The sequence below is a fragment of the Cyprinodon variegatus genome, unplaced genomic scaffold (assembly GCF_000732505.1).
Source record: "Cyprinodon variegatus isolate N-32 unplaced genomic scaffold, C_variegatus-1.0 Scaffold84, whole genome shotgun sequence".
NCBI lineage: Eukaryota > Metazoa > Chordata > Actinopteri > Cyprinodontiformes > Cyprinodontidae > Cyprinodon > Cyprinodon variegatus.
Genome location: NW_015150537.1, coordinates 1,309,091 through 1,320,192, shown reverse-complemented (window position 1 = coordinate 1,320,192; position 11,102 = coordinate 1,309,091). Strand labels below are relative to the sequence as shown.

The window sequence follows — 11,102 nt, the reverse complement described above, 5'->3', positions numbered from 1 at the left end:
GTCAGATAAAGGCATGTTTTAGAGTCTCTATACTAACCGATTAATCACGATTAATCTGATTCATTGTTTAAGCCCAAATCTGAATCATTAACCCTCATAAAGGACTTCATCGGTATTTAAAGCAAGGAGGTGGTTTGAGGTGGCAGCTTTTTATTTCAACCTGCTACAGGGGCATGTCGTATTTAGGTCTAGACATTAACCTAGCCACTGATCTGAACCCCTCATTGTATCTCTGGCTGAATGTTCCAGACACTGTCCTTCTGGAAAGTGAACCTCCATGGCTTCTGGTCTTTTGCAGGTTTTCTTCCTAGATTCCCATCTTCTCTTCAACTCTGACCGGGTTACTTGTCCCAAAGCATGATGCTGCCACCACTATGTTTTAAAGGAGGGCTAAGTACGAATGTAAATTTTATTTTGTGAACATTGTTAAAATCAATGAATTATTTCCTGTCCTCTTCAAAATTATGCTCAACATCAATATATTTGTAGCTGTTGAAGTGAAGAGGTTTAGGAGGTCTGAATTCTTCTGCAAGGCTCTTTTTTCAGATACAGTTAGAATCCTATAATGAAGATTTTTTTGGGTGGTGAGGTATTTAATGTATGGACATGGAGTCCTTAGTTAGAGTCTAACGTCCACCCAGGGGCAGGTTATGCTGGATAATGACACTGGCTTCCATTGCAAAGTAGATAATAATCTGAAGTCCTCTTGATGGAGTCCTGATGTGCTGTTCCACTGAAGCTCCGATTACTGCTGCTCTACAGCGCAAGTTACAAGCTCTTCTTCTTTGGGTTTGTTCTCATGTTATCAGGTGGTGTAGGGGTTGCATTACTGCTTCCTGCTGCCTCAAAGACTTCACATTGTCAGCTCCTTCAGACTGAATTATAACAGAGTTTTAATAAGCATTAAAAGTGCAATAATCCAAGGGCTGTGAATTCCTTCCCCACCAGTGGCTCAATGAGTAGAGCTCCGAATGTTCATTGAACTTAATGGAGCTGCTTTCATCACATATACAAAATTTACCCAAGACCGCCATGATGACCCCTCCGTATATCTGCATCAACATTTTTATTGGTTGATGTTTGTCACTTTTAATTGTGAAAAGAAGAGAAATATTCATATTGATTTAAATAATATTTTTCTATCATTTATCCCCACTACTATTAAATCTGCTGATCTTGTATAAAAAGTAACTACTATTTAGATTAAATTCTTTTAAAAAATAACCTTTAAAAGATGAGTTGGAGTATAATTTGCATTATTCTACCTTCATACAATGATAAAAAGACATCTTTAGAAGGATTAGAGAAAATGTTTTCAAGAGACGAGGAAATCTGCATGTGAGGCAACAAGAGGATCAGCTTTGACGTACAAATGTCAGGCCTGCATTTAGTGATGTTCAAGGATGCCAGTAGCTTTCCCCTGTTTTCCATAATCATAAGCCCACCTCTGCTCAAAGAACCAGAACCAGCAAGGACTCTTTAAAGGTTCCCTTTAAAGTAGAATCAGAATAAAGACAAAGTTAATAACATTAATAATATTAAAACTAAAATGAAAGAGATTAACATCCTATGTGTGACCACCATGTCACCCTGTCCCTTTCTGCATTTTGCCTCCAAAGAGCTTATATTTAGCATTTTTGTGTCTTTCATTCTCATCCTTTTTGTTGCAACACATAAAACGAGCTGAAGGTGAGCATCTGCAGTGACAAAGAGGTGCAGCAAGGCGGAGTGTGCGTGGATGTACACACAGACGGCACCAGGCTCTCACCTTCTCTTAGGCGCTGTGGTCATAATTCAAACAAACAGCCATCCTGCACTGCATTGTGAGTATCAGAGCATGAAGCATGGAGAAAAGAAAGGAGAGGATGACACGAAGGAGATAGCTGAGACACTAAAACCACAGAGCAGCTCTTCCTCATCCTTATACTGATAAACGGCTGCAGTTGGATTCTGTAATTTGCAGAAGAAGTGTGCCTTTCATCCATAGGACATATCGCTCTAAAGAACCTGCAGCGACCCAGACCCAGCAATGTCCTCAGTTAGAAGAACACTGCTGGAGAAATTAATACTTTTATCACATTAAACCTGGCAGGGGCAGAACAAGCAGTAATATGGGCACCTTATTTTATTGCAAAAGATTAAACCAAGCATCTGAGTAAGGAGGCTGAGCTATCATCTGGGAGGACTGCACCGTATCTGCTGTGGGCTTGATTCCTCATGAAATGGCTACATTCACTTAATCTACATGCTGTTAAACTGGCTGACCCAACCCAAGAAAACCAGTTTCTTCTGGTTTCAGAAGAGAAAAAACACAAATTTCTGCAACATCCTTGGTGTGGGTGATAGGGAATCAGACAGAACTAAGCGTTTGGGAGAAATCTGCAAGTTCAGCATCCTAACATGAAAATGGTAAAATAAGAGAACCAGAGCTGTTCTGTGGCTACATTTAAAAACCTAGGGTGAGGATGGAAGATCTGCAGACCTACCAATACATGTAGGTCCACCTAGACTCACAGGTTGGACACAAAAATTATTAATCTGAGAAGGATCTAGAGGAGACTGGTAACTCTGCAGAATTTTTTACTGAAGGAGGAAGAAGTAACCCTACAAATTATCCTGAACACAAAATGCTTCCTGTGAAACATGGTGGTGGCAGCATCATGAAGTGAGATAGGGGAGCTAGTGAGAGTTGAAAGGATGTTTGTGCAGACTGGGGTGAAGGTTTCCCCTCCAGTAGCACCACCCTGAACATCCAGACAGATTTCATGTGTTAGTTGGATTTAGGTTTAGACATTCTAAAAAATAAAAAACTTTAAAACTGATGTTCACCGATGCTCATCTTCCAATCTGACCAAGCTGAGGCTGCTTTTTGAAGGAGGAACTTCAGTCTGTTCTCCAGAAGACCGGCAGCTGCTCCTGCTGCCAGATGATGCTACTCAAAAATCAGATCTTTGGTTGGTCGAATGTTTGAAAAACCATGATTCAGTTTTCCTTCTGCTCTACCTGTGATGATCCATTTGATTTGGTTGGTCACATGAAAGTCTTTTTGTTGGATTTTGGAAAAGTTTAGGTTTCTCTATCATTTTCAGGATCAGGTTCTTCCCAGGACAGGATGAGCTTAACTGGACTTCAAGCTAAAGTTCTGTGGTATTGCTTTAATATCTGTGCCCCTTTTTTAAATTTAATTTGATGTTTTTTTCACTGCCAAAGTTTGTAATTTTCCATTTAGGGACCCATTTGCTGTTTTAGTTTGACTTCCTGTTTGCTGATTATTATCATATCAGCTGCAGGAAAAGGAACCATCGATGCAGCTGTATGGGTGTCTTTAATAATAAACTGCACTTTAAGGAAGTTATAGTGTATGAAAAGAGCAAACATGAAAGAAGATCCGATTTCACAGATTTAAGTGGCAAACAAAAATGTTAGCATCACTCTTTGAAAAACTGTTTCTTTTGTGAGTATTTAAGCCTTAATTATTTGTACTCTGACTGACATGTTGAGTTGAGAGGATTGACAGACGCTGCAGTCAGCAGCTGCACTCAGCACATCGTAGAGTAAAGCTTCCACCTACACACCATCCGTCTCCTTAGGTTAGCAGAAGACAGCAGTAATCATATGTGCCAGGTTCTTGGCTGTTTCAATCATCTGATAGAGGGTCAGAGGGGTCGCTCTACCTGTGCATGTTGGTAGGTTTGTGAGTGTAAAAGCCAATACTGTAATTGGCATACAATGCTGTGGTAGCCACAGGGCAACATCAGAGCAAAGAGATGAAAACCCCAACCTCAGAGACATAAAGTTAGAGATGCAAAATAAAAATAAAAAAAAACAGAGAAGAAAAAGGGAAAGGGAGGGAGGCAGAGAGAGATATGAGAAAATCAATGCAGGGTCCATGAGGGACAGAATGTCATGAAGGTTTTTACCCCGCTATAATGGACGGCTGGAGCCTTTTACTGCAGGAGTCACCTTGTCTAATGGAGGGACTGGTGGAGAGACAGCATGGATGGGGTGGAAGAGCCACAGCAAGGACATCAGTGGGAGAAATAGGAATTATGCATTCAACTTGGAAAATATGGAAGCATTAAAATATCAATAAGAAAGTCAATAAATAAAAGGACATATTAAAGGAAAAAAAAACTCTGGAGACAAGAAACCGGAAAAGACAGAAGACACAGAAATATGACAGATAATTGAGAGAAAAGCCCAATGATTGATGATGGAGGAGCAAATCGTTTGTGCAAGAGAGACAAAGAAGATGTAAAGGAAGACAAAGAAAAGGAAATGAATGCAATTTGGTGGAAGAGAAGAAGAGAATAAAATAAAGAGTAAAACATAACAAAAAAAATTATCATAATGTTGAAGCTTCTAAGAGCAAAACAAATTAAGCTAGTGGAAAATGTTTTAGCATGTTTGACTTGAATTATAAAAGTCAAACTCTTCTTTTTATTTTTATTTTTTTTTCCTTTTTGCTGAATTAGTGATTTGGTTTTGTAGGTAGGTAGGTTTACATCTAGGTAGGTATTTAGGGAGGTCGGTACGTGACTGAACATAAGGTTGAGGGTAAGGAGGTAAGGACAGCTGCTGTTTCAAATGTAAAGTAAGGTTTAGATCTTAGAGAATCTCTGCATTTGGAAATTCTGGACTTTTTTGTTCAGTCCAACAACATCAATAGTCCTAGGAAATTGCCCTGGTGTTCTACTTTACTATAAATTACCTGCATTATCAGGATTATAACACTGCATTGCTTTATACATAATGCAGTTTATAATGGAACCTTTCCATCATAGTGGTTTCCAGTGTACCATTCTCTCTCTATAGTGCCACTTGGTAGATCTTCACCCAATATGACAATCTGTCAACCTGAAATGGAGTCATTTTCTACTCTGTTTACAGTATAATTTCAGTACAAGCGAACAAAAAAATCAATCCATCCATGGAGTCAGCAGCCTGATGAGTCAAGGAGGAAAGACCAGATGTCCTCATCAGCATCCCTCTCCAGGTTGATCTGAGGTGTTATTGGGTCAGAATGGAAAACTAGGCCCTCCAACATGTCAAGGTTTTCTTCTCAGATCTCTTCGAAGATCAACAGAGTGATTCCTGATCAGACAACCACTGACTGTTATGTCTGTCTCTAGTCCCAGATCTTTGGATAGGAAACTATGATCATATCTGGTCCAGAGCCTGGCCACTCTTAGGAAGAAGCTCATCTCTGCTGGTTGACGTGACTCACATTTCAGGACCAGACGGGTTAGAAGAGGAACTTAAAAGGAACAGAAAATTCATAACTTAGCTTTTCGGATAAGCAGCCCTCCGATTACAGCAGATGGGATCATTATATATCTTTCCCCACAAACAAAAACCTGAGCCTGTTTATTTCCTCTGCTTGAGGCAAAAACTTAACCTGCATCCGGGGATGCATGTTTTACATGTAAGCACTGAAGCATCTCAATAATCCAGGTAGAGAAATCTGAAGCAGTTAAGTAAGTCTTCTGGGTGGCTTCTGAAAAACACCTTAGAGACGAGACAATTTACACAGATCAGATGTTAAGCTCCAACTTCCCCCCCTCTTACAGTGCTATTATTGTGAGCATGACTAAATTCTCTGGAAGTAATAAGCTGTCATCGGGGCACTAACGATTGATTGGTTCTCCTTTCCATGTGAGCATCCAGTTTAGATGCTTGTTGATCCACTATGCAAAGGTAGTGCTTAGAAGGTTTAATTTCCTTGTACAGTAAAACCTCACAGTGAGAAACTTTGTTGGGGAACTTTCAACAAAGCAGAACCCATCAATAAAAACTAGTCAGCTTTTGTGGGTTTTAACTAACTTCCGTAGCAGACTAAAAGCTGTTTTTCTCCTCTTTTTGCACTTTGCTTGAAAGACAACTGACAGGAAATGGAATTGAAAGCAAGAGGGAAGAGATGTGAGTTGGGGTTAACATGTTAGGACTTAACCTCTGACTGCCATTTTAAGGACTCTGTCCAATGGTCAGTTGCTTTAACCCTGGACCATCACCACACCAGACTAATGTACATCACTGCTGCTTCCGCTATAATGTACAAAGAATATTTTCACAGTTTATTTATAAGTTACAGATTATAAAATGATAAATCTGTAATATAGAGGAAGATAACGAAGATGATGATAAGACAATAAATCTAAAATAGATTTCAGGCACTTTAAATGCAATCATATCTTTGTAAAGATAATAAATTTTATTTGATTATATATGAATGCAATAAAAATCAGGTTTATATTTTATTATTATGCATTTAATTAATTTTTTAAAAATGTTTTACATGAAGGTGCCGCTCAACTGATGGAGCTCCAGCATCACATGAAGGTAAAATACCCCTTTTTTTTAAGCATCCTAATTCAATTAGGTCCTAATTTAATCTGAGAGTTTTACATCTATTAATTATTGATAACTCCTATTTGTTTCCAGTTTATAGAATATTTTAGGAGGTTTGGTAGAAATTAGTAGCTATAGCTACAGCTGATGGTGTCTACTCTTTACCTTCTATTGCGAATGTTGATGTGTTTGGTCAAGGAGATGAGGTAACAGTCTGGGTGGAGCTTGATGTACCAGGTGAAGGCTTGGTCACCATCCTTTCTCAGACCCATACTGATGCTCTGACAGTAGCAGCTCCCAGGTGCTGCTTAATTGGAGAGAAATCGGCGGCCATTTTAAGTCTACATCACTCCTTGGAGCTGAGGCTAAGTGGAAGAGCATATTTGCTAATTCAGAGTGTGTTCATCCATTCATGAGTTCTCCACTGATACAAAGACAGAAACATGAAGCAACCAGAATCCACATGATTCCAACCTTCACAGAGACTGTGTTTAAATCTGTAAAAAAAAAAAAAAAAGGGGGAAGCTTTCCTTGCTGAGAAAATTATCCCAACTGGTAGGTATGGAGGTGGCAGCATCATGCTAAGGGGGTGTTTTCCAGCAGGGGGGACTGTTGCACTTTACAAAGTAGATGGAGAAACATGTTAAAACTTTAGTCAGGTTGATGCTTGGAGACAAATGTGTATTTTAAATGGACGAACAACAAAATTAGATTCAAAGGGGTGAAGTTCAAGTTCAGGAAGGAAATCTCAAATGTAAACTTTCATAGGCGGCTTTGAATCAAAGAAAACACGTAAGACCTGCAAGGCTCATTGTCCTCTCTGTCCCATTTCTGATTGAGCTAGGCTCTCACATTAAAGAAACAGCCCCAAGAGTCTGTCTGCTAGCTTAGAGATGGGATTGATCAGCTGTTATTGATGAGAGGCATTGATTAGGCAGCGTATTGATCTGGGTATTGGTGATTAGGACATCATGAATAAATGACAGGACCGTATCGAGCGATTCATAAGAGGATAGAACCTCCAAGGAATGGATGGAAGAATCAGGACGATTTAGAGTAAGGAGGGAACTGATGAAAAGAGAAAGTCCTGGAGGCAAATATCTAACTGGAATCGTAAAAGCGTTTTATTCCCATGGTTCCAATTCATACATCAGACACAGCTGGACTGAACTGAACCAATCGTAGTGAATGAAGATGAGAAAAATGTAGCTTTAGTGACAGAGAAGCAGAGGAGAGATAAAAATGATTATACAGAAAAGTGTTTAGAGGAATGGCAAATTTACTTACAGGTTCTTCACGTTGGTGATTCCTCTGAAAGCCTTTCTAGGAACCGCTTGAATCTGGTTCTCACTGAGGTCTCTGGAGAGACAGACAGATGAAGAGAACATCAGCTGATTTACGGGAAGCACTTACAGATATATAGGTCCAATGATAAAACCACAAATATTTAATCTACATCACACCCACCCTTGCTCCCAGCTGCACAAACAACAGAGTCTGTATAAGAACAAAGGAGCAGAAGACCATGAAGAAAAGGAGGAGGAAGGATGAACTGACATTTATGATCAGTGGAACAATTTGCTCCAAAGAGCTTCAAAGACAAAAAGAAGCATCAGGAACCCTGCCAGCGCACACCATCTGATAGCTAGAAGTGTGTGTTGTGTGATTAATGAAGAAGGAGCGGCAGGAGGAAACCAGGAGGTTGTCTGTATGTGAAGTCCTCTGAAGTCTTTAAATACCACAGATTTTCTATTCAGTCCATCTGAACCTGTTTGCCACCATCATCGACAAACTTTACTCACAATGAAGCAGGACATGCAGACCCGTGCTTAAATATTTCCCCCTCCTGATTTTTAAAAATATTTTTCAATTGATTGAACTATTTTTTTGGAAAAGACAGACATAATGAAGTGTAGATTCACTAAACAAAGTTTTTAATTAAGGCATTTTGAGGCATTTCTTTCCATCAGATAAAAAAAGATATCTAATTATTTTAAGTTTAAGTAATATTAATATTAAGATTAAGAATCAGACTGAATGTTGAAGGTGGTCACATGTCTGACTGCCAAAACCATGTTGCTCTATTGTAAATATTGCTGTTGTAAAAAAAAATGCAATAAATTGTATTAACCAAGTGTTGTTTTATTTGAAATAAAAAATATACAAACGCTGTTAAACTATTAGAAATATTCTAACCAATAAATAATTGTCACCATTATAAAATATATCATTGCCTTATTTTCAGTTATTAATGTATTTATGTATGTATTTCATTTAAAGTTTATTTATTTTTTGTTTTTTCCTTTCAATAATTGTTTATTTAGTTATCTATTTGCTTATTAACTTCATTCAAAAACATTTATTAGAAATTAAATGTCCCAGAAATACGTAAAGAAGCTTTACAAAATAAAAATGCCACAAAATAAAATACCGTAATCATTTTTTTTATTTTTTATTTGGAAGGATAAATTAGGCTTGAAATTTATGAATATACCTAGAAATAAATAAAAATATATACATTTTAAAATAAATGAATAAATCTTGAAGTAAATGGACGAAAAAGCTAAGGTAGTTTTATTTTGAATGGAACTTCTCCCTGATGGAGAGTTCAGAGGGTTTGAATACTTCTAAGGGCTCCATACTTATAGGCTTCCTTAGAAATGATATGAGCTGAATGATCATTGAAAGCTCAGACCTAACCTTGTTTGGAGAGGCGGTGGTTTGCTGGAACGAGGCTCGCAAAGCCGCCAAGAAGCTAATCACTTCATATTCCTGCCGGTCAGGCCTGAGCTAAACACTCAATCAGCGGCACAGGAACACATGACCATGCATGTTAAACAGTCAGAGCAGAACCACTGGTCTTCCTGCTTGACCTTGAGTGAGTGTGTTTCACCTGCATTGTAAGCACACGTAACTGTGTGAAATTTAGCCTAATTCTGAAACAGATTGACCTTTATTGCTGTAAAGGCTCATTGTTGAAGCCAGTTTGGAAAAAATAACTTTTTTTCCCCTTTAACTAACAAGGTTTCATCATCTTGGAGAGTTTTTCTAACCTGTTCTGTTCATTGGAGAGCAGATAAGCGTGTGGGGGGGGGGACCCTGACCTGGGCCTTATGTCTTTTCAGGGTTTTTTTTTTTTTTTTGCTCAGCAGCTGAGCTCATACAATGCAAACATTTTATCTAGCGGTTTGGTATCATTATGTTTTAATATGCAGCACAGTCAGAACATATTTCCCCTGTTTACTCTTCTTGATCAAAAGGTGTTAGGGGTAGAGCTGTTATGTTTTTAAACAAAAAATAAGCTGAAGTCAACAGGACAACATAGAACTGTACAATGCTACCGAATGTTATCATCATCTATCTATTTATAAAATTTTTTGTATATCTTTTGTGCGTTTTCTGGCGAGAGATAAAAACAGAGTGTGAGAAGATGAGAAATTAATACAAAAGAGAGAGCATTAAAAAGTAATTTATTAGAGAAATTCCAGAGATAATAATATTTTTATTGTTTTGTTTACCATCTGTTAAATCTATTTGTTCTTTCTTCTAACGGAAGGAAAACTGTCCAAATTAAAAATAAAAGCCACAATGAGACAGTGTGTCTCTGTCTGCCCTTCTGACTCCATCTGAGGGCCCGACAGGGAGGCCCGGCTCTAATCCGACTCATGTGTTCATCATGGGGGGTTTCGCTGTTCATCCCTGTGTGTTCCCGCTTGGAGGGATCCTAAACTTTTTTATTACCCTCTGTGAAGCTGAAACTAAAATAAAAATATGGTTGACATTTAAATAAAGCACAAAAAACAAAAATGAGAGAGAAGTTGTGTTTATCATATGGATCGTAACTAAATAAAGGGCCTGCATTTAATATTGTCCCATAAAGGACTTGAAATCTGATCATTTTCTACTTAAAGGAAGAGTAAGCAATGATTTGTAATTTTACATAGTAAAAAAAAACCCTTCACATTGTGAAGTTTTGTTTAGAACCTCCCTGCCCCATAAAAGCTAGAGCAATGTAGCACAGGAGCAAAATGGTGGAGAGCATGTTCCGCAGATCGAGATGCTCAACTGAAGACAATAACTTGCCAAAATTATGTCTTTTGGGTTGTAAAGATATGAGCTACTTACATCTTCATTAGACATGTTAGTAAAGGATCAGGGCAGAGAAAAATATCATCACCTAATATGCAAATAAAAGCAGAGGATAACATTGGAGTGACTTTTCACACGTCTTGTTTTGGTCTACAGGCAATGCTAAACAGGGGCCCCATGGCAGAGCAGTTGGTGGCACTGCTGCATTGCAGCAAGAAGGTTCTGGGTTCGATCCCTTGCCCAGGTCTTTCAGCATGGAGTTTGCTTGTTCTCCTGGTGCCTGATTTTTATTTTTATTTTTATCTATGGCGCTACGTCTACCTCCCAAAAGACTTTTAGGTTAATTTGCATCTCTAAATTTTCTTTAGAATAGGTGGGAGAAGATGGATGGAAGTGCTAAACAGTCCCACCAGGTTGTAAAATTGTCTTTTTTTTTCTTTCAGGTGAAAATCATATTGTGTCTAATTTAGCTAGTTGATTAATAGTAATTATTATTAGGATTATCATCATTATCAATTACAAGACTGGTTGACACCATACAAGCTAAACTAAGTCAACACTATTAGTAGAGATACAAGACCATTAATCAAATGTATTATAAGAACGGGATTGAAAATATGAAAAAGACTGATCAAAATTCATCCAATTAGAATCGCATCTTTCAG

General features: G+C 38.1%; 1 protein-coding gene across 1 annotated transcript in view; it reads right to left on the bottom strand.

The window, feature by feature from the left end:
* LOC107083797 (slit homolog 3 protein-like) overlaps positions 1 to 11,102 on the bottom strand; it is a 256,322-nt gene that overhangs the window by 109,983 nt on the left and 135,237 nt on the right. Inside the window, exon 5 of the mRNA XM_015373268.1 lies at positions 7,636 to 7,707. Within this exon, the coding sequence (XP_015228754.1) occupies positions 7,636 to 7,707 (72 nt within the window). The remainder of the gene's footprint in view (positions 1 to 7,635; positions 7,708 to 11,102) is intronic.